We start from the raw sequence: 24,520 nt of genomic DNA on the forward strand, positions 1-24,520 counted from the left end.
TATATGTCTGTTGCCTGTTCTAGCTGCTTTCATTTACCGCTGTTCTCGCTGTTTTCTTGTTTTCGCTATTTTGCTTCATGCTTGCTGTCACGCCTAGTTTATGTCTTTTTTTTCTGTCGCCTTGACTGCTGCATTACCTCCCCTGAGTGTCTTCCTTTGTAGTGAAATAAATTTACATTTTGTGCGTGTGAATGGTGTACCAGCACCAAGACCTTTGGGTTGTTCCTGGGCACCGAAAAATAAAGATTGATTGATTGATTGATTGATTGATTGATTGATTGATTGATTGATTATTATTAAGATAAAGAAGGAACGCCCAGCGAAACGGCGGAGCGGCGAAAGACTAATTTTGCAATTCGACTGAGCGAGTTCCACTCGACCAGATGTAGCTCTCGCGTCACTCTACGTTTAACCAGAGCTAAACCACAGCCAATTTTTAGCGACGAGACAGAATCGCTGCGAGGGCGAATGCTTCTTACTTTCTACGTTGTTTAAATGAGTAAAACATTTGTTCATTTTATTGAAACACAGACCTTATGTAATGGCTCCCTCCCAAACAGTATATTTTGTGCAGCAAAGTGGTGTAATGCTATGTGACGGTGCGAGGCCATTGCCCAACTTTAATTTGGGTTTGTCGTCTATATTAGTCTGAGAATAGCTGCAGATAACGTATACCTGTAAAATAAAGCTGCCGACATCCAGTGTTGGTGAGATCGAGATGAAGCAAATGAGCACAAGTCAAAGGGTGTGCGGGTTAGCTTAATTTTTCAGGCCTTAAAAAAACATGCTGGTAAATTGGCATGCTGATTTGTTTTGTTCTCGGTAATCTTAAGAAACATATGTAACGAATACTACGCCTCCGCCTAAGGGCCTTCAAAATGAGCACGTTATTTGAATAATTAGGCGGATTGAGCGCTAGTGTTGCACCATTAGAATGTCCCTAAAAATTTCAAAATGTGTCCACTATGCTTCACCAGAAAAAGCAAAAACAAAGTGCTATGTCAATATTCTCTCAACGGAGAAACGATTCAGTCAGAAAGTACGTATAGGTATCTAGGTGTTATTTTTTGTGAGGACATTATATGGTCGGTGCATGTTAATAATGTAGCTAGAAACGGAGGTAGATCCCTTAGTTTCCTTCAGCGTAATTTAAAGCATCTACGTAAAGAGGTTAGAGATGCGTCGCATAATACGACAGACCTATTTTGGAATATACCTGTCTTGCGTGGGATCCGGTTTATAAAATCCATGTTTACATTCTTGAAAGCATCCAATTTGCTGCCACGCGACGTGTCCTTCGACTCAATAATAGCTTTCTTAGCAAAAGTAGTATGAACAGCAACTGCGCTGGGTTTCATTGACAGAACGCTACAGCTTTCCGTCTAAAGCTCTCCTACTCAATCTATCACGATCAAACAGGACTTTCATCCTCATCATATTTGATCCCACCCTATTATGCATCGTCACGAATCGATCATAGTTACAAAGTGCAACCGTACATCTCAAGGGCAAATATCTTCCACCGTTCTTTATTTTTGTACGAACCACCAGGAATGCCCTGTCAAGTGAAGTGGTAAGATTGAGCACCGCAGATTTGTTTTATAAAGCCTTTTATCCGTCGCAATAATGCCGCTTAGGTGCTGCAGGCTTTCTATCAATAAAGAATAAAGAATAAACCTAATGAGCCATTAATGCCGTTCAGTTAAGGGTAGAGTTTTACCAGTAATATAATTTTAAAATGCCAAAATCAGCACATCTGAGAAACTGTTATGAATATGTTTGCAGAGAGAAATTTGATAAGAACCAGTTGGAAAACATATGATCGTTCCCTGGAAGGGTTTATTGCGAAAAAGTGCGTTGCGCAATACTTGACCTACTTACGGGGCAGCGCCCACCGAGTCACCTTGCTGTTTTGTGCCGGGCGTTACCTGGAAAGCGTAACATTTCCTCTTTGTCACCGGAGAACATTGGACACACTTATAGCCATTGCGAAACGCTCTTCTAACCTATGTACGTTTTAGCGCTGAGGGGCTTGTCTCTACATTCGTCGATATCGCAAGACCTTGGATGCAGAAAACTGTTTCGCCATAAAGTGCACCAAAAAGTGAAGAAGCCACGAAACCATCAGTAAAGCATACAGGCCTAGACTGTACGATTGGAAATCGCGAAATGACAGTCAATTATGGTTAGGGGGCGCTGAATTATATGCACTGTTTTAAAAAAAAATTGTACTAAATACTTCAGGAAAAAAATTGGCGGTGGTTTAGCTCTGGTTAAACCTGGAGTGACGCTATAGCTACAGCTGGCCGAGTGGAACTTGGTCACGTGACCAACCACGTGACGAAACACATGATCAGCCACGGCGCCGCGCCGCCGGCAGCTGCTCCGTACCACGTGACCAACCACGTGACAGCGTGGCGGCGCAGCCAGTGGGTTGCGGCACCCCCACGCTGAAGGCTCGAAATGCTACCGTAACGTAGCTATCGCTACAAAAATATCAACTGCTGCAGCGCTGCCATCCTATTAGTGCGGAAACACTACTCCAGGCGTTCGAAGCCCGAGCAAGAATCTTGTCATCCTGTTTTGGCTTGTGCTTCTTGTCTTGTGCTCCGAACTAACCCGAGCTTACCCGAGTTACTCAGGTAAGTGCGGAGGAGCGTGGCGCCAGCTGTAGCCAATGGGAGGAGGTCGTCGTGCCACCTAGGTCACGTGGCCTTGTGGCGTCATCACACCCTGGTAGGTGGCAGTTAAGCTAATGATTGATCGCGAGAGGTTGCTCGGGAAAAGCAACATGAGTCGCACAATCCCTTCCTTTAGCTGTGATAGAAACAGCCAACCTGCGAGTGCAATGTCGCAGTGCTTAAACACAGTGCCTTTGTGCTGGTAGTGGTTTGAGTACTCGCCGCTGTCTATGAATGTAAAGTAGAGAATGACCCATTCTACATATATGAGCCTTAATCCACTAAAGGTAACGCGTCATACCCTTAAGGGTGGAGCGTAAGTGTCCCCTTCAGTTGAAGAATGAACCCCTACTTTCGCACGTCTATTCGGTTTAGCTGCGTTAAAACTCTACGACTTTTTTTGAACCAAAAGTAATACGGGACAAGAGAAAATTTCAAGTACAAACATCGCAAGTTCAGTCAATGGTCGTAGAAACAAACGAACGAAAGGCACTCTCTTATTTTCAATTTCGCCATTATGGGATTTTCTTAATTAAGCATTACAACGCTAGCGCCGGATTGATGGCCAGTCTTCCACAATTTCCTCGGGTATGCATCCAGCAACACGCGAGCGCATTACCCTACACGATATCACAGTTTCTTTCGTCGGTCGTGTTTTTGATTTACCTCCTCCATCGGCCACATGCAGTGCTCCGGTTGTGCTCGAGACACATGATTCACTCCGAGCTGCACTCCGGCGTCTTTGTGATCCTCCACCCCCCCCTCTTTCTGTCTCTCTCTCTCCCTCACTTTCTTTATCTCCCTTTCCGCCGACACCACCGCTGCCACAACTCTTGCCGGCCGTCTTTCCCTCTTTAAAATCGGCGCCCCTCTTGGTTAGAGGCCCGGCAGCGTGTGCGAGCGCCGTCTCGCGGGGGCCGTTTGTTTTGATCAGCGCTGATTCGGCGATTCATAAATACGGCTTTGCCTTGTGGGAGTCGCGGCTCCTTCCCCAAACACACGACCCAGCACGCTCTGTGTGCGCGCGTTCTTTTCGGACAGCCGCGAGGAGCCAGCGGTGTCCCGTCGGAGGAGCTGCCATGAACTCCGGTCTCGGCCTTCTGCTGCTTTCTTCGCGCGTCTTCCCCAAAGAGGAGCTCTCTCTTTCGCGAAAGATATGCCGGAGAGCGCTTTTCTTCAGCGGTCGCGCGGCTGGCTTTCTCGAGAATAGGAGCGGCCGCACGGCGATTTGCATGTTGTTGCTGCACTCTGGGAGTGCTGGATACGAGGCGGGGTAAGAAGCTCTCGCGTTGGCATACAGAATACGCGAGTACTTCAACACCTGAATTCTTGCCGACGTACATTTGCGAAGCTCACATAAATGAGGTCCTATTCTACTTTCCGCAGAGATTGTGAAAGGTTGAACGTTCTTTTATTGTCCCTACGATATTTGTCTTTTTCCTGTTGGCAGGAATTTTTGTTTGCGTAGGCCTGGGCGAAACGCACGCTCGTTCAACGACTATCGACCACGCTGCAGAGCGGACGAGCGTGCTTTGAAATCTTCTTAAAAATAAACTTCTAAGCTGATTAGAGTCCGAAGTTTATCAGTAGCCATCGGAACAGATTTTCTGGAAAGCTCACCCCCCCTCCCATTTCTTTGCAGTTCCTTTAAACGTACTATAGCGTCAAATGAAATACGAACAGCGGAGCGTGTGGCCAAAGGTCCATTTTATGCCGTCTGCCTGTCGCCATCAGAGATATAGGCCCGCTCTTCAGGTCTGCGATAGTTTTGCTTCTGCTTTCTTAGCCGTTAATTTTCCCGCTTTGCCGCTGGAGCGCCACATTCACTCTTTCCACCGATCTCGACTTGCGCACCGTGGTTTCGTTTGCGGCACCGGCTGTGGCCCGCGCGTGTGAAGCGAGCGTTCGTAGCTCCCTGGCTTGCAGCACTTTGATTTTGCTTCCATCATCGTCGCGTTACTAGCGTCTGGTCGCGATGCGAACAGGGGAAAAAAAGGAACGGGTTGCGATCGATGTCCAACGCGACAGTTGCTGAGTCGCTTGTTTCTGGTAGCTTTATCGCCACCGGAAAAGCTCAAATACACTGGAATAGAATATTCACGCGTCATCGTATGGCCCGAAAAGACAGCGCGAATCGTTTCTCTTTGCCGTCACGGCGTGCAGCAACGCGTCAGAACAGGTCGTCCGGTGTCTGCATTTACCAGAATTTTCCAGGCATTCTGTGGTGTGGGACGGCTTGGAAACAGCCTCGTGGTCACAGACAGTCGGTTACCGGCCAAGGATGAAGACCTACTTACTGTGGCTGCTTTTGCAGACACACCTAAAATTACGGCTAGTGAGGTAGAGGACACTTTTCAATTGTGCCAGCACGTCAACCATTAGACATAGTCTGCACGGGGCTGTTCTGCGAAGCTGTTGTACCGTCGCAGAAGCCAGCAGTCTCCGAACCATATAGGAAAGCAAGGCTTGTGTTTGCACAAGGTCATGCATCATGGACCACAGCGAACTGGCGCTGCATGGTATTCTCCAACAAGTCAACGCTTTCAACTCACTTGAACCAGCGTCAGCGACTTGGAGAGCCGACAACAGGTGGGTCTTTCCTGCCATAAGTGCATGTCTACCCTTCTATATGGGAGGTAAGATTGCTTTAATGCAATGGCCTTCATACTACGACGCGAAGAAAGCCATTCGTCCTTTTCTTAATTCACGCAACCGGTAGGCCTCTATTTGTTCACAGCGCAACGAGACGCTGATAACACCATCGCTCATCTTGTAACAAGATTACTACTCTGCCATCTCATGCATCGAGTAATGATGCCGATTCCCCCCCCCCCCCCCCCCCCCCCCCCCCCAGATTCTAACGGAAGCTTATAGTTTAACAGAGGCTTCTCACTTTTAAGTTCACCCATGAATATCCTCAGCAGAGCACATTGCAATTTTAAGATTTACAGCTCACGTTTGAAACTAACCGCCTGTGTTAGCGAGAAAGCCCCTATTTAACTAGCTGATAACACGCAGCGGATAAAAGTAAAATCAAAGTGCTGCAGCCCAGGGGCCTACGTGCGCTCGCTTCACACACGCGATATACAGACATGGCTGCCAGCGTTACCGCGCTGCGCAAGTTGCTTACGAAACATTGCACGTGGCGCTCTAGCGGCAAAATGAGAAAACGAACGTCAGGGAAAACAGAAGCAAAACTATCGAAAATCTGCTGAGCGCGCCTGTCACTGATGACGACAGGCAGACGGCGTAAAATGGACCTTTGGCCACGCGCTCCGTGGTTCGCATTTCATTTGACACCGATTGAACAGTAAAAAAAAAAAAAACCCATCCATACTAGGAAGTTGCATCTACTGGTCCAATACGCTGTTCAGTCATACTTCTCCGCACATTTTTATCTTCCAGCTGCCTATTCTCGGTTCGAACATATTCCTCCAATATCTTACGAGCAAGCAGTTCAAAAATATCGTCTTTGTTTGCAGGGAAGTCTTCCTACATACACGGTACAACGTTCCTTACGCAAGATGAACCCGCGGATAATTCCCCCCTCCTTAAGAACTGCTGTGCATCTCGATGCATGCAGCAGCCCCTCCGAGAGCGGTACTGATCGGGGACCGAGCGAAATAAAAATATAAAAAGAAAGGAAGGCGGAGAGCAGCCTGCGTCGTCAAGATAAAAGCAGGCGCCCCTTCCCTGCTCGAGCTGTGTCTGCGCTATGCGCGCGGCCGAGCGGCTGCGCGAGAGCAGTTTTTCGCCGCGAGGGGCAGCCCGCGCGGGACGCGCGTGCCACCGCGAGTCGCGCTGCCCATTGATATTGATGCGGCGGCTCTGTCTGTCGTTTGCCTTTTGTCCGCGGCCCGCCGCCGGCGCAGGTCTCGCGGGGCAAGGGCTCGTGGCGGCGATGTGTCCTTGTTAGCGACGCTGATTTGACGGGCTCCGAGACACGCGCCGCTATGAACGCAGGCGCACGTTAGCGCCAGCGCTTCAGTCCCGAGGCCCCCCGGTAACCTCCTTTCATCTCCCGCCTCTCTTTCCTCTCAACGTCCATCCCCCTCTTTCACTCTTGCGCGGGGAAACAGTGCCCTATACTTCTCCCTTCATCCCTCCCTCTTCCTTCTCTACGTCCCGCGCTCTACTTGTCTCCTCGTTGTTCACCTTTCTCTCTCTTTCGTCGCCGCTCGTTCTTCCGAGGAGGAGGAGGAGGAGCACCCGCCGCCTCGTCTTCGCTCAAATATTTGCCTTTTCCACCTCGTAGGAGATACTACGTGTGTACACGCTGCCGCGGTTGTGTCATTCTTGCGGCCTTCCGGAAGTATATGCGGGACCCTTCGCGGCCGGATCCTTTTGGGAGGAGAGACCACCCTCGCTGTAACTGATTGCCAGCTTCATCTAGATGCTCGCGCTCAGTACTATGTCGCTTTATTCGCGTTTGCTTCTTTGCTTGCGCGGGCGTTCTTGCACGCCATGATCGAGGGAAGAATCGCAGATGTGAGCCCCGCGAACTCGATTAAGAGCGCCGTTAAGGATTTCTTCCTTTAATTTTATCGCTGTATTCTGTTCTTCGGCGCCACTAGGGCTCGTTTACCTCGCGCGCGTGTCTCGTTCGTATGTCAATTTAAAGAGTTAAGAGATTTGGTGGCGGGTTGCACTTTGAAGTGTGTACCGTCTTGCTTTGGCTGCACAGGCGTCTGTGTTATTACTTTTAGGTGTGCTGCGGTCAACTCTTTCTGCTCGTGTGCTTCGTAGATCGCGCCATTTCGACCGCGAGTGTCTGCAGATTCAGGTTTCGGAAATCGCGTTACTCGCTGAAACCGCAGCTCTGTCTCCATTAGTACGACAGCGTGTGCCACGAATCGGCGTTGAATCCTACCTACTAATGTTCTCGCTGTTCCCTTCTTTCTTGCGTAATCTATTCACTTTACCTCGGTGACAACTTCGCGCGTTGACATTATTTTAGCATGTTACTGCGTGGAAGGAGATGTGCACCACGTTGTATCTAACTAAAATAAAGTCCGTTGGACGTGCCCCGCGGCTCATTGGCAGCTCTCTCTCTCTCTCTCTTTGTTAAAATAATCGATATGTTTGGCCAGCACTATGCAAGCTTCTGGTATTACTATTAATCAAAGTTTTAGCTTTCTTAAGGTAGAACAGAAAGGAACGTTCATTTTGCAATTTGGCACAGCGCGGTGCGGTCCGTTTTTTCTTTGTCCGTGTTAAGAAGTTGCGCTGTGCTGTGTTCCTTGCTTCCATAGAAGAACCCCAGTGGCTCTGTTTTCTGTTTTATGAACTTGGCTGTCGCAATCCAGTGTCCAGGAATACGGTGGCCGCAAGGCGTATCTCAAAACTGACCACATTAGTCATTGTTCTGGCCGTTCGCTGCACGAAAGCTAATACCTTTCCCGTTATGAATTTTGCCATGTCTATACATACGGAAATGACTGCTTGACGCGTGACTACGGGTATAGCTGTTTTTATTTTGCTATAGAGTGTGAACCTTCTGGTAATAATACATGGAGATAAGAACAGGCAAACGCGGCCCATTATTCTTGGCAGTGAGCAAATCGTAGCGTGATACATAAACTTTTCGGCTTTCGACGAGTCGTTCACAACTGAACCTCATGGTGAGTGCTTTTGGCGGCATTCCCTGCAAAGCAAGTTACACTGAGGTCAAGAAGTCGAGGTTGCTGCTAGTTACCTCCACATCATGTTGACGGAACTAGCCTTACAGTGTACTGCCATTAATTACTTCTCCATAGATAAACTTTAGAGAATGCTTGCTATGTCTGAGAGAATTGCCGCCGAAATTTCATAAATATTGACGCTTAATATTTTCGAAGCTGCCTTTAGCTCGCTCTTAAAGCACATCACAGAAGTATATTTTATGGCGCACTGATTAGCACGTCTATCTGCGAACTAAAGAGCGCTGAAAATGCCGCGACACTCTTCGGTTAGATTCGGTTCCAAAATAAGTTCTGAAATTTAAAATAACGAAAATGCAAGGGACTTTGTCTTTCTTCGGCGTGAAAAGTAGCAGAGATTGTCGCACACCGCCTTCCGCACCTCGTTCACGGTCCGTGTGGACCACGTGGTCTAGGGTTACGAGAATGACGTGATCACAGACTGCACAACTTCATCGGCTGCACCAGCGTCCTGCCTTTCAATTGTCGGTCAGACACTGCACACGTCAGTGTGCTTTAGGCTATGACATGCATACTGCGGCCGTGCAGATAACTACGCTGCAAACTCTGAAAGAGCTACCCCTGCCTTAGAAGGGCCAAAGGGTCTGGGTTCGGTAAGCAATCTTTATTTGGCGCTGGCAGCCTTATGAAGATCACGTATAGTACAGGTATAGACGACAAACAATGATTAACTTGTCAAGGTCATGATGTGTCACGGAATGAGAACAAAGAGCACAATAAAAACCACCAATCAGTGAACACGTTTCACACTATCGCCCACTGTCTTGAATCTAAGAAAGCTAAGTCTTTTCTTGATAACGAGACCGAAGGATCACTGACACAATTTTCCAATCCCTCTTTTTCTATCGCCACAGCTTCAATTATCTCCCTCGTTTTTTTGATCGATATATTTTCCTACCACTGAACACTCCTCGAACTCAGGCGCGCACTTGTGACCACGGCAGTGACGAGGCAAATTACCTGGCCCCTCATCTCTAACGTTTCTGTGGTGCTCGCTGAGTAGCTTATTCAGGCACCGACCTGTCTGCCCGATACAAAACTTGCCACATGAAAGCGGCAACCTGTATATAACGGTATCGGTGCAAGTTACAAAGGGGTTCTGATGCCGTACAGAGCAGGACCTCCTGTCCTGCTCGTCCGGACATGTGTCCTTACACATGCGGGACAGTTTTTCTGGGGCTGACATGCAAATTTTAGCTCCAATTTTCACTCCAATATTTTTGAGGCCGTGGGAAAGCCTTATTCCCTCTAGGACCTTCTTCTTTATATGTCAAACTTGTGTTTTTTCTCTGTCTGCGCATGCTTTCTGTTACTGCTACTACAGGTACCTCGGGTAACCCGCTTCCTGAAGGCGATCAACCTGATTGATGAAACTTGTTGTCATTAGGCAGGTGCATGACTTATTGACTGCATTAGACAGGCATGGTTTTACTACTCCTCTCTTAACCACGTCGTATGTGCGGAGCTAAACGGTAAGAGAGCCTTATTCCCTCTAGGCTCATACATCCAGCAAACTCGACTCGAAGAACCTAACTTTAAATCAGGAACACGGATCATACCCTCAACAGGAAGCTCGTGAGTAATTGACAGTCGCTCAAGACACTTCGAAAAGGTAGATATTGTGCTTTCTGCTATCTGAAGAAGGCTTCCATTGCTCTTCCGCAGAACAACCAAGCAATCGTCTACAAACCGGAACGTTTTTATCACCGCTTTACTGTGTAGATCACTCTGTATTCTCCTATCTGCGCTCGCAAGAAACAAGTCACTAAGGGCAGGCGCTATGCACGAACCAATACACACACCCTTTATTGCAGATATGCTTCCCACTCCACTTAACAGAGGTTGACGAGTTGGGTTGTGTTCCTTGAATATTGTGCGCTATGGATCTTCATGTTGACTACCCCTTCCATACAGGTGCTTCGAGTGAGGTTGTGTTATGACGGCAGCTTATCGAACGTCGTATAGTTGAGTCAGTAAAAGTGATCGCAAAAAGATGAACTACGGCAAGAAAAAATAGATGAGAAAAATGACGAACAAGTCCTTGCTTTATGAGTCATGATTACTGAGCTTTGCTCCATTGCACGTTCCCGCAACTTCCATTTGCGTCTGGGGGAGTTAGACGAAAACTGGCTACAGCGCTCTTGCAAAGATAGATAGATAGATAAAGAGGAGGAGGGAAAGCCAGGGATGTTAACCAGAAAGGGGTTCCGGTTGGCTACCCTGCACTGGGGAAGAGGGATTAGGGGGCGAATGTGGGCTATTTAAGACACTGTGCGCATAGCGGGGTAGATGCGACATTGTTAATATAGAAGGGACGCTGCGGTGGAGCAATTGCCGGCAGATAAAGCAAGGCTAACCCCACCTGTAGCATTCAACACCTCTACTCGCTCTTGCAAAAGCTCCAAGGAAGTACTAAGGATAGGCTGAAAGGCTTATTTCCGCTTCCATTTGACAGAGAACTCACGATTAAACAGCTTCCTTTCATGAAATGGTCGACACGTGCCCAAATAGGCTGACTGAAGAACGATGGCGCTCGGCTTCCTCCCGGAACTCAGGCTTATCCTTGAGCATCTTACAATCACCTTATTAATGCTTAGGTTTTTCTCTTGACATAGTACATTAGCGTATTTTCTGTTCTGGTCATTGCTTGCTGCAGTAATGTACCGTACTTGCAGGCATTCAGCACATTTTTAATTTCCTTCCATAGTCATCTTAAAATTTCAAGAACTCGATAGAACGAAGGTTTACCTACCTATCTTATCGGCCGGTATTAACGCAACTGCTTTTAATTTTAATCTTTTTCTTTCACAGTCGAATTATGTAGTAATCTGGACGGCGCATTACGTCAGATGTCTGTTGATCACTTTGTGCGAGAATTACATGCTCATATGTTTTCTTATCGATACTGTACTGTTTTATGTGTAAAATTTTGGACTCACGTTTGTAATCATGCACTTTCCTAATAATTTAGTTTCATGTGAAGCCTTTTGTACCACTACTGCAATGTCCCAATTCATAAGATAGCAGCATTTATAAATAAAACTGTTTACCTTAGAATGAAATTGAAGGAAAGTAATGAAACCAAATTTAACCTAATATCAACTTCGTAATTTTCACGAAACGATATACTGCTAAAACTAGAAGGAGCCCAAACTGCAGCATAAAGGCGGATGCTGTGAGGAGGGAGCTACTCCGCAAATTACTCACGAGTTCGGGCCACTCGATGAATCGAAAAGAAGACGACCAGCTCCGAAGTTGCGAGGCGTTGCTTCAGAGCAGACTGCGCGCTCTGCCTTCCCCACGAGAAGTGATGCCTGCCCCGGCAGCAGGAAGGACACCTGTACGTACCTTCGCGGCTGAGAATGACGAGTACAGATTGCAATGTCGGTGGCTGACGAAAGGGGAGATGCGCAGAAAGACGAACTGCGTACCGGCTACTGTTCTATCGGGTAGAGGCACTGATGTGGGACGGTGGAGGTGTCACATGTCTCGTCATACCTACACGTGCCTTGTTCTGATTTTGCATACCACCGGCACCAGCACATTGTACTTCAATACAATATCGAATCGCCTGTCCTACGTACTCTTTCGATACAGGGCCACTTATATTACGTGTTTAAACTAAGTTGTGCCAAGCTTCAAAAGCGGCAACGCGCTTTACGAATATTCTACTACTTCAGCGTAGTAGGCCCTTGTGTTGACTATGTAGTAGCATTTTTAAACATGCGTAATTTACGAATTAACAAAAACGAATGAAGTGTTTTTGCTGTCTACTTTAGCGCTGAAATTTTAACCTAGAAGTTGTTGGGCAAGTTGAATAATGCTCATTTAAGTTGTTTTGCTTCACAGTAACTTCAGCGTGGTGCCTCTTTTTGGCTATAATATAAATCGCACGAGATTAAAAAATTGTCACGTGACTCTGCGCTCTCGCGTCGCTATATGAGCGTCCTAAAGCGTGCCCAGATTGCTAGAACTCGCTTACACAAAGTCGTAAACAGGCCAGCGGTAACAGCGTCGGTTCCGCGATGAGCGCCGACACTTCGGTTTGTTAGACTCATAATGCTGCAGCAGGAGCGCGACAGCGCTGTCGCCGTTTTTGAAGCGAAAAGCTTCACTACGCTTGGTAAAGCAGTCGTCGCGTAGGCCGGAGAATGACCTTGAACGACCTTCAGCCCAACCACGTTAGCCATGTTTGACCATTTGTGGTACAGTTATGGTGTGGAACCCTGCACCCCTCGCCTTTAGTTGACCTTTGACCTCTGACCTCTAGTCGACCTTTGACATTGGGTGACCTTTGCGTTGACCTTTGACCTTAAGAACATCCGATGGGGTGATGTGAAGCCACGTGCTGACATCCGATGGTGGTGTCGTAAGACGATGCGTTACCACGTCATAGCCAAGTGGTCGTGTGGGTATATATAGAACGGCTGTCGCGAGCGTGTAGCGGAGCTGCCATGGACGAGCCTCAGACGCGTAGCAAGCGTGCTTGCTTTTCGCTGAAATCCAGGGTTAGGCAAGTTAAGCCACTGCCAATTTTTTAAACAGCACACATGATTCCTTTCTGGGAAACGCAGTCGCCCGCATATGCTCCAGCATCACGATTATAGCGAAATGGAGGGATTACGCGACATTGAGGGCTTTGTGTAACCTGGTTCCATCCATCAGAGCGCCTTTGATGAGGGAAAACAGCGCGAGTCAGAGCACATAGTCCCGTTGCAACATCTAAATTTCGTGGACTTTAAGCTAAAAGAAATAAGAAACCTTTTAATGTAAATTTGAAGAAAACAACATGAATGAATATTGCTCAACATGCTCTGCAAATTTGCATTCAAAATTTCGTGCTAAATTTAAGAGAGAAAATTAGCGGGTACATCTGCTAGCAAATCAGAAGTACGTAAAAATATCCTGAGTGCCACACTGCGTAGAGTCCTTCACTAGCCCCATCTTCGTAAAGCGCGTTGTAGTTTTCGTAAACTTGGCACAAGTCAGCTCTAACACCCTATACAGGCTCTCTCTGGCTCTTTTACGTGCTAATAAACAATTCCGAACGCAGCATCGCGTGTCCAGATGCCGTGGCGACTCGTCAGTCTCGGTCTCAGCTTGTGCATGTGGCGGTTCCTTACTTGCTCCTTGTGTTTCGCGCGCAATACGAAACAAAGCATTATAAGGACCAAAATAGCTAGAAAGTTTTATTGAACCATATTCCTACTACCACGCGCTTTTTCATTCGTAGCCAAACAGTCTGGGACCGCCTCCTGCCTTCATTGCTTCGATCACTGGCGCCAAAGTATTCACAACTATATGAAACTATTTTTTTAACCACGATGTTTTTGCTGATGCCATTATTGTTTGTACCCACTCTTCTTTGTAATGCTTCGACGGTTAAGAAGAATGAAATGAAATGAAAGCATCTGGTACGTTGGCATACTAGCAAATGAGCAAAATGTTTCAAGCCGTCAATGGCCTCTTTGGGCGCATAACTGCGTAAGTGAGACTCAGTCATCATCATAATCATCACCATCAGCCTGACTACACCCACTTCAGGGCAAAAGACTCTCAGATGTCTCTCCAATTAACCCTGTCCTTCGCCAGCTGCGCCCACCGCATGCCTGCAAACATTTAATCTCATCCGCCCACCTATCCTTCTGCCGCCACCTGCTACGCATGCCTTCTCTTGGAATCCACTCCGTTACCCTTAAGGACCAGCGGTTATCTTGCCTTTGCATTACGTACCCTGCACAAGCCCATTTGAGACGAAATGCAGCCGACTTATTCAACCATTGCCGGCCGCTCCTATCACATGAATGTGTGAGACGTTTCAAAGAGCAGATGCTAAGCTTCCATTCCTTGGGTTGAGCATCGGCGTTCAGGCTCGTTGCAACCGTAGGGTTGCGGGTGGTTACCGTAGGCGAAGGAGGGTACGGCGCCCGCCATATATGGCGTGTCTAGACTGCTACTCAACCAAAGGCGGTGAGAAAGAAGTGTGTACTATTTCTCTTCTCATGCTGCGCGTTAGCTTGAACGGAAGCCGGTGCAACAAAAACAGTCTCAGGCAGTTTTTTCTGCATAATGCTCCATGCAGCTGCTACAAATGCTTCGTCTGCAGCGGCTGCTAAACGCGCCGTCCCGAACAGAGGCCGCCGGCGCCGGGATCTAGTGGTGCCGTTAATCTCCCGAGCAACTCCTCCCACTGCTGTGACCATCTCCGAAAACACATTCGTACACCCCGTCTTTCAGAATCAGGCCTTGGCCCAACACCTCGAACACAACTGCCACTTCTCAGATAACAAGGCTTCCTTCATTACTATCAAGGACTGGGAGAGAAGAGCTATTTTGAAGAGCGAGCATGTCTTGAAAATAAAGGGAGTGGTGTGTAACTGTACATGCATGCATGAATTTCTTAAATGTTTTACCTAAATATATCGCGAAATGAAAACGCCTTAACATCTGCGCTGAAAATTCGTGTTAGCAAGTATGGTAATCTTCCAATGAGCTTTTTTTTTGTTACATGGGGCGATTTCTGACCCGGCGGCGCCTTTAAAAATTTCATATCCAAGTGTGGCACTTCTTTCCTTTTTTGATGAACGTGCGCAAAAAGACACAAAGTACCTGACGTTTCCGTTAGGGACATTTAAGCACAGAATGATACCTGATAAATCACAGTTATGGACACATTCGTCAGCTTGATGGTCTTATGCTGCCTCGTCTTGATTTGGTTTCCGCAAGATTGATGTTATTCTCGCTTTATATGTTTTTGTAAGCACCAATTACTCTATATGTCGTTAAGCTGCCTAGGTGCCGAAACTCTCACGATATAATGGTAGAGAGCTGTTTTAAGACTACAGCGCAGAGCAACATGGACAAGAGAATAAATTAGCTGTTTCTTGCTGCATAGACTGATCTCTGGAATGGTTATAGTATGGTATGGTATGGTATGGTATGGTATGCGAGGTTTAACGTCCGGAAGCTTCACATGGGCTCTTAGCGACGCTGTAGTAGAGAGCCCCGGATTAATTTCGACCACATGGGGTTCTTTAACGTGCACTTCCATCGCACAGCACACGTTTTCGCATTATTTCGACCACATGGGGTTCTTTAACGTGCACTTCCATCGCACAGCACACGTTTTCGCATTATTTAGACCACATGGGGTTCTTTAACGTGCACTTCCATCGCACAGCACACGTTTTCGCATTATTTCGGCCACATGGGGTTCTTTAACGTGTACTTCCATCGCACAGCACACATTTCGCATTATTTCGACCACATGGGGTTCTTTAACGCGCACTTCCATCGCTCGGCACACGTTTTCGCATTTCACCTCTGTCCCTCTGTCGAAGTGCGGCTTCCGGGGTCGACATTTGATCCAGCGGCCTTGGGATTAATAGCCGCACGCTCACTGAGCCTCTGCAGAGACGTGTATCTCGGCGGGACCAAACGCTTCGCGCACTTTTTTTTTCTGCAGGCGAACGTTTAAGAGTGCCAACTACAACATTACCGCAGCAGCTTCCGCCAGCCGCTAGAGCGCCACCAGTGTACCGTAATTTCGGCGCTCCATTAACTTGTGTGCTTTGCGTGATTTGTGTGCAGCATGCACTTTTTTTAAAAAAACTTCGAGGACCTGATACTTTGTTCTGTGCGCCCTCTATTTCTGTGCATTCTATGCAGCGAGCTTCGTCTCATAATCTTTCACTTCCCTCTCCCTTCGTTTATTTTATATCCTTTCTCTTTCCTTTTCGAATCAGAAAGGTGTTGTGCGCCTTCTGGTACAGTTGCAGGCCGGTTCTTCATCTTCATTTTCTATTTTCTTGTGTTTGTACTATTAATGTTATCAGATTGGACGATGATAATAAGGCGGAGCATTCATTACTCTCGCCGCGACAAAAAATGCCTGACATGACTAAGCTGGCGCAAATAGCGTAGCCCCTGTGAAGTCAGAGTACAGTACTTCCTACTCATCGCAGTGTCACTGATAAGCAAGGTAAGCAGTGCAGTTTAGTTCAACTCGGACTCTACATTGCATGCACTAATTATGCCTGTAGATGACACTTGGGCCACGCCCTCTGGAGGAGTATGTCTGCTGTGCTGTTAGTAAACAGGAGGCAAAATTTATGAAAACGATTGGTTGTTAGAGAGCAGGACATGTTGGGGCAGTGGCTGGTTAAACATCGAGGGTATGAATCGTTACAAACAACTCCCTCTGTTTGTTGTGTGATTTTGTAGTATGTGGGTCACTCGTTCACGAGAGGAGCAGCTGAGAATGCGAATGCGCTACCTTTCTCAACTTCCTGTTTATTGCGGTCGTTAGAAGGAGCCACGCGAGCACTCCCATCCTTCCGGCCGATTTGATCAATTAATTAAGGCATGGAAGCTGGCGACCCGAAACTCAAAGTTGATTAATGGCCGCGACTCTCGCGCCTGGCTTCCGCGAAACTCTCACGACGATGGCTTTCGAGCGAAAAAAAAAGGAACGAACCACGACGAAAAAAAGAATACAGGGAAAAGAGAAAGAAAGAGAGACAGATGAACGAAAGAAAGAAAATTGGGCATCAAAGCGAAAAAGCAAGACGAGCAACGCTGGGAAGCTTCGTGTCTGCGCACGCCCATCATCGGCAGACATGGTTCTCGTACACTGAAAAATACGCGCGGATGGGGAAAAAGGCGCGCGCGCCCCTGAGAGCCGTTTTTAGGGAATTAAAAATCGACCTCGTTATGCAGATGGGCCGGCGCGTATTAATGCTCGTCATGTATGCCGTCGGAGAGCTCGTCGAAGGTACACAATGTGTGTGGTCCGCGGTGCGGTTCTCGCTCGACGCCGTAGCGGCAGCCGCGATCCGTGTCCGTGGTCATGAATACGCCGGCCACGCAGACCCCGCATCGGCCGACGCGCGGGCGCCCTGCAGTGATTCGAATTTCAAATTTTGTTACGTGGCTGCGGATCGAGTATTTGTCGGAAAACGAGCTGCGAGCCGCTTTTCTCCCCGTCTTTTTTCTCTCTCCACCCTCTTTGCTCAGCCTCGCCATTCGCGCTTTCTATTGACCGTTTTTTTTTTTTTCAATTTCAACGATTGGCTTCGTTCTAAACTTTTTTTTCTGCGGCGCTTTCTGCATAGAGCTTTTAGTGTGGGAAACGCGGTTAGGGGAAAAACAGTGTGTGCACAGCAAGCGGTGTTTCGCGTATTGTGAGTGTCCTATGACGCGATCAATGTCGACGGTTCCCACATAGTATATATTCTAGTTTCGGCCTGGACCAGAGCAAAAAAAAGTAACATATAAACAAAGAGTAAAAGGGGTTGCGTTGCGCAAAAGAGGACACGGCGGTCTGCAACGCGGATAACGGAGCGATGTAATGACTTTTCCGACTGTTGCAAAAAAAGCGTGCTGTTTGCGGTGTAGGCACTTTTCGTGCAACTGTATGAGGCTTCGCATAAATTGCCCTCATATTAATGATCGCTACACGAGGCCTTTGCCTGCGGGCCCATTAAAGTTTGCGTTTGAATTTCTATGGGTTTCCATCAGATTTATTATCTTTGATCGGAATCAACGTTCTCGTTCCTCCTCGAGCTTCTGCGTCGCATTGAGGAGAACGGTCTGGATGACGAAAGCGGAGAGGCAAACCAAGCAAACGACTGAGCCCGCGAAGGTCACACTGGAGGCGTGACTCAGCAGAATCAGCCTTAGCGCGCACCAACACACTTTCAGCGTTCTTGGTTTATAAGAAACGCGCAAACCCGAGCGCAAAACCTAAATAGCCGAGCGCCGACTCTAACCACGTAGTTCTCGCCACCTTGCGTTTCATCGCCCATCGGTAGGGCTTGATGAACACCTTTTCCTAACTTCACATGACAATTTAAAAGCACCTGCTCGATATCCAAAGCACTTTGACCATGAGAAAGTAGTGGTGGAGAAAGGTGCGTGGGCTCTGGTTCAAATCTAGCAGACAGTGACCAAGATGAATACGAGGGAGAGCTCATTATTTTGGCGCAGAGATACCGTCACGTGTCATAAATTAGTATATCATCAAATCCACTGGCCCGTGTTGGCCGCACCGCTTTCGTTCTACAGCGATAAATAAACGCTCTCAGTAATTATGAGTGATGTGGATATTGTGCTTTCGTCTTCAGGTCACTGACTATAGCCTTCTGCTAATTCTCCGACACAGCTGCCACCCTCCGACGGGAAGTAAAACGCAGAAATGTTCGTGCGCCGAGAGCATCGGGGCGTGATCCTTAGCTGCCTAGATGGTCTGCAGCCGATACTTGCGGAGTGCCTCATTGCGAAGGTGCAGGTTGAGAACGTACAAGTTTTTTTTTTTCGTGCAGAAATTTTTATGCTCAAATGTCAGCTCCTCAATTACGGGATCTGAACAGTGAAATTATTTGCTTACATAGCTTCACTCGTTCCTCCTTTCTTTCTTTCTTTCTTTCTTTCTTTCTTTCTTTCTTTCTTTCTTTCTTTCTTTCTTTCTTTCTTTCTTTCTTTCTTTCTTTCTTTCTTTCTTTCTTTCTTTCTTTCTTTCTTTCTTTCTTTCTTTCTTTCTTTCTTTCTTTCTTTCTTTCCTTCTTTCTTTCTTTCTTTCTTCCTTTCTTTCTTTCCTTCTTTCTTTATTTCTTTCTTCGTTCCTCCTTTCCTTATTTCTTTCTTTCTTTATTTTCTTCTTTCTTTCTTTCTTTCTTTCCTTCTTTCTTTCTTTCCTTCTTTCTTTATTTCTTTCTTTCGTTCCTCCTTTCTTTATTTCTTTCTTTCGTTCCTCTTTCCTTATTTCTTTCTTTCTTTATTCTCTTCTTTCTTTCTTTCTTTCTTTCTTTATTTCTTTCTTTCCTTCTTTCTTTATTTATTTCTTTCTTCTTTTTTCTTTCTCCTCTCTCTTTCATTCTTCCAAGTGCAGAGGAGCGCTTTATCAATGCTTTATTTGCGAGTGATAGGGGAAGAGCAACTTTTCTATCTAGTGTAGCAACGAACCGAACTTCAATAACGTGAACATGGATGTGCCGAAAAAGCCAATATCATTTGGTTTTGGGCGTCACCTGCTCCGGATTTGAAAAACTTTAGACATGTCCCTAATATACTGCAAAATAATATTAATAAAGATATTTTAACTAGGTTTACTTCTTCAAAAACTTAAATATTGAGCGCTTGCAGCAGTCACTTTATCATATAATTGATAAAATGAAGGTGATTTGTCGCACAGGGCTGTAACGAAATAGTAATGAATTCTTTTTCGTTGCTCTTATATTCCGTAGGCAGTCTTTATATAACGTTGTCAGGTGCAAACAACCGATATAGTAGCGTCACCTGGGTGCAAGCACGACAAACCAGGAGGAAAGTGATCTTTGTCAATAGGGACAGCAATCTAAACAAAAATGTGCGATTGATGCTGAATATAATGACGAAATAATGCTTACAAAAAAAAAACGCGCGTCACTTGATGTCGTGATCAATATCCGTCTTTAGAGCGCCAGTTAATGCATGTAGAACGTACTGGGTTCGCATCAATTCTCGTACTGGTCGTTAGAGGTTTCGGAACTCTTTGGCTTGCTACAAATGCAGCCAATGGCAAGACACCTCAATTGCGAAACGCCACTATTAGCTGGCACTGCTTTCATTGTTCTGAACATCAAAGTTATGAGCTAAATTAATCTCGGGAGCATCAAATCACTGCAATCATGTTGACAGCCAACAGCATCGCAATCAGGGTAAATTTCTACACATTTAGAAAATAAGTGAAAGAAAATGACCGCGATATTTTACAGGACCTAACCATGGAGCGCCGAGAGCGATATTTAGTCGCCACTGAACGCCTGTGTCTTGTTAGAATTTTTTCGCACTTCAGCATATTTTTGAAATCACGTTTGCTTTTTGCTCGCACGTTGTCAGTTTTACTCTGGTCAGGCATAGTATTCCTCATACTTGCCCCTTTTCTATTTCACTTTCTTCAACTTTTCTTTTGTTACCGCCTTGCCCCATCCGGACGCAGCGATAGTAAAACACAACTGTTTGAAAGGCGGACCTGTCAAGTGGTTGTCACAGATTTTATTTATTAGTTTAGACATAATGTCTGAATGTGAGTCATCATGCAGTGTCTGAGCATGTGTTTAGGATGCTAGGGAGAGCCTGCGCCACTGAAAAATTGTGTACAGGTTATGGTATAGTCTGAAGGAAGCGTATTAGCGCTAACGCTGAAGGCACGCATGAACCGGGTTATATATATATATATATATATATAAATATATATATATATATATATATATATATATATATATATATATATATATATATATATATATATATATATATATATATATATATATATGGCCATGTGAAATGATTCGAGGCTGTTGATACCACTGCCGGAAGTGACTGTGAGATCCAGGTTGCTCTTCCTGAGCTGTTCCCGTACCCCACCTGCTGCGGTTGGCAGCTGGAGACTCCAGACAGACGAAGCTGGTCCGGCGACGTCACTGCCGGTCTGGTGATGTCACTTTTCTCCGGCCAGTGGGAATTCTCAGGTCTGGTGACGTCACTGGCGACCTAAATGATCGCTACCCAATCAGGAGTTTTCTAGACGACGCTGGACAGTGCCGGGTTTCGCTCCGGGGACGGTTCTACGATATCGCATATAGCTACGCGTAGCAGCAATGGATTGTTGTCGGTCTGTGTCTAGGGCATCAGCGCTAATATGCCGCCTATACATACGTAACTTGCTAGCATATACCTCCTAATAATTTAGTCACCCAGCAACAAATCTTGTTAATCTTTGGGTGGAAGTTCTCACTAGACGGCGCGAAAGCGAAAATTTTAGATACGCGCAAAGGCGCATTTTTAGCCAGTAAGAATTCGTGATTTTCGCACCTCGCTCGCACGTAGTAGCAACAAGTACAGGAGCAGTACCCACGCCCTCGTCCCGTACTGCATCAGTACATGCAGTGTGACTGCATCAGTATATGCAACCAGACTGTCAAAAAAAAAAAATAAGACACCACATCTCGGCTTTGGTGTTTTTAATAATATATATATAGCTTATGTATATATATTTACAGCAATACAAGCATCAGCAACAGCAGCAGCACTTTTTGTCGCGCGAGGAAAAAAACAAGGAAGAAAAATAACCACTGGGAGTTGCGAGCTGGAAACATTTCACTACACAGAGAGTTAAAACCTCGAAGTCGAAACAGGGTGTGTGTTTTCATCTTGACGCTCTTCGGTCGGCGCTCCGCCAGGGATGCGTGGAGACGAGAGAGTCCGAAGCGCGCGCGTCTGTGTGCACGTGTGTACAGTTCTGGGCCGAGGAAGAGGAGAGATGCGGTGTGTGTTTTCCGCCGAGGATCGAGGACCGGGAAGGACCAGGTGGGAGCCTCGCTTGAATGTCCTCGCTTGTTGTCCTTGTTGGTGTTGAGCAGCTCCTCGTTGAAGCGCTGTGAAGGTGAAGGTTGCAACGAAGTCGTTCGCTAACATAGCACTGGGGGCGACGGGCGTGACTGGGGTTAGAGCCGTTGGCCATGCGTAATTCTCGCGGGGCAGCGCAAGCGATGTTCGGCGTCTGTGAGCGGTACAGAAATTAAATTGGAACTGTAGACGGCATGGCTTAAAGCCTTCAGCTTTTACATCGAAGCATGCAAAGTGTGGGCAAAAAAAAATCGTTTGAGCAGAGTAGGAATGACGATCTGACAAGCAACATAAATGCAGCTCTCTGAAAGTCCTTCCACTTCATAGCTCTAGTAGAAATTCAGGACACAGGATCGTAATGCTCGGAGCCAACTCAGCACAGCGTTAACTGAGCCGACTCGCACAGTAATGGTTACGCACACGAAGAATATGAATCAGACAGGACGACGTGAAGTTTTTCACATCACCATCGTCATCGTCATCACCACCACCACCACAAACACCATAGTCAATACACTTTACAAAGCTACCCAGTCTCTGTCTTTTCCTTCGCCGACATATCCAGCACACTCACAACAAAACCTTAAACCCTTCTTTCAGTCCATATGCACAAACATTTTCAAAAATCAAAACCGCACTGCAATGCTCTACATTTGGGCGAAACAAAGAAGCAGGCTTTTTACTTTTTTTTGCACGCTCTATAGCCTCGCTGATCGTGCGGCTGCCCCGCAAAACACGTCCGCCTAGGACAAAAAAACGCGGCTCAACGACAGTCTTCTCTCCACACCTTCACCACCGATGCGTCTGCCTGGCCCGCTCTCCGCAGAGTACTGCGCAGTTTGGGCCCCCGGGTGTCAGCCTGTCGCGGGGGAGTGTCCGTAGCTCACGAAGGCGTGCACGACACCGACACGAGGAGGCACCAGTCACTCACGATTGCCGTCGCATTCACAGCGTAATGTGGTGGTCTTCCCCGCTTTGTCTCACGCCGACGTCTTCCACGAGTAAACACCATGAGTTCCATGTGCGCGCAAGAACCGCCACGACTCGGGTGCGGTGCCTGGCGATCACGTGCTGCTGGCGCCGGTTTCCAAGTTTTGCGCGTTTGTGAAGTGAAGTAATATGAAGCGCCGGTAATTCTTTCCTACAGGTGAGAGACATTAACGTGAGTAAGATCCGTGAAGCATGCTTTCGCCTGCTTGAGAAATGTGGTTTGTATGTATCGAAAAGAAAAGAAAAAAATTTGCGTAAAATTTGCTAAAGTGACTGACATCCTGTGGCATGCGCCACTCTAATGGTTAGCCTATGTGAATGAATCCTGGACGTGTCGAAGGTTCTGGAAAGGAATAGCGGAATGATAAGATGAAGATGCAGAAAGAAATGTGTAAAATAGATTTACAATCGTATATATGCGATCTGTGGTTGTGGATCCATACACGAATGGTGCCTGCAAGACATAAATATTTAACCCGCAGGGTTTAAACTGACTGTTCTCGGGAATCGTCATGGTTAGAAGACGCATTATACTCCGTTATGTATGACAACTGCCGCACCACTGTGGCGAACAGGGGTGAATAGGGGTGAAACAGAGGTCTATGGTCAAAGGATTTTAGCGAACGTCTATTAATGAAACATGCGTAGTTATTAGCGCCAACATTTCAAGTGATCGGGACAGGCGTGGACTTGAGAAAGGGCGCTTGTTGTATTATGGTCCGTCCGTTCACTAGAAACGTAGAGGGTAATGTGACCATCGCAAATTGACAGTAATCTCCTAGTTCAATCGGAGCTTTTGCGAACGCTCAACTGAGAGAGGTGTAAACGATTAAATACAAATCAGGCGAAATATCAGCCCGAACACAAAGCGCCGAGCTACCTGTGCTGATTGCTTCCATATTTGTAGGAACGCATATGGATCAGTTTTAAGCCCATAAAAAAGCTTTAACGCGAAACTTTCACTTCCTTCAGCATCCGATATGGGGTAAAGCGCCAACTTGCTTTTTTTTTTCCGGGGGAGTTGATTTTAGGCTTTACTTGTGAATAACGAACGGAAGTTTTACTTTTAGCTTTCGTGATTAGTTACGTGCTTAATTTTCGCGTGCTATGCACTTCTTCTCAGTAAAACTCCTGACTCATTGTGCGCTTAAAGACTACTACGACGGTATTCGCATTTTCAGCAAAAGCGTGGCGAAAGCAGGCTTCACGGAATCCTTTTTTTTTTCTGTGTGCACCAACATTATTGCGTCGCCACCTTCAGCCGCGTGTCTAGATTTCCCGAACGATGGCTTGCCAACTAATGCGGTTTATTGAATCCGATGTTCTTGCTTCGTACTTATTCTTGATTTAATTACTTTCTCGTTTGCGGCGAGGCCGGTGCGCTTCAAGCGGTGAATCTCACATCAGATCGGCTAGGTTTTTAAATCTTGGACGCTTGTCTTGACTGGACCAGAGATTGGGCCTCTTGGCTCTCACCCTTGTCTAACTCGGCCTCGTTGCTTCCTTCGTCACCGCTGTAATTGTCAATTTCTCGTCCGCCTTCCCTATGGGTGCGTAAGAGTCCAGCCTATCAGTCACGCCGTTGTGAAACTAGAGCGCGGAGCGAAGCGTCTTCAGGATCCACCACCAGCACACGAGTCTCGAGACGCCCCTACTGTTGACTGCGAATGAAAGGAAGGAAAAAAAAAGACATCAAACAGTTCAGCGAGAACACTTAGAAAGAAAGCTGGTTCAGGAAAAGATTGTTTTCAAGTTAATCGTCAT

General features: G+C 46.7%; 2 protein-coding genes across 2 annotated transcripts in view; both read right to left on the reverse strand.

The window, feature by feature from the left end:
• The window catches only part of LOC144125812 (uncharacterized), a 33,186-nt gene extending 21,425 nt beyond the window's left edge, over nucleotides 1-11,761 (reverse strand). Inside the window, exon 1 of the mRNA XM_077659524.1 lies at nucleotides 11,588-11,761. The gene's annotated coding sequence lies outside the window, so the exon portion shown is untranslated. The remainder of the gene's footprint in view (nucleotides 1-11,587) is intronic.
• A 9,606-nt stretch (nucleotides 11,762-21,367) lies between these two features.
• LOC144125813 (uncharacterized) overlaps nucleotides 21,368-24,520 on the reverse strand; it is a 253,660-nt gene continuing 250,507 nt past the window's right edge. The window contains exon 8 of the mRNA XM_077659525.1: nucleotides 21,368-24,417. Within this exon, the coding sequence (XP_077515651.1) occupies nucleotides 24,347-24,417 (71 nt within the window). The 3' untranslated portion in view covers nucleotides 21,368-24,346. The remainder of the gene's footprint in view (nucleotides 24,418-24,520) is intronic.

This window comes from Amblyomma americanum, chromosome 3, assembly GCF_052857255.1.
Source record: "Amblyomma americanum isolate KBUSLIRL-KWMA chromosome 3, ASM5285725v1, whole genome shotgun sequence".
In the NCBI taxonomy this organism is placed as follows: domain Eukaryota; kingdom Metazoa; phylum Arthropoda; class Arachnida; order Ixodida; family Ixodidae; genus Amblyomma; species Amblyomma americanum.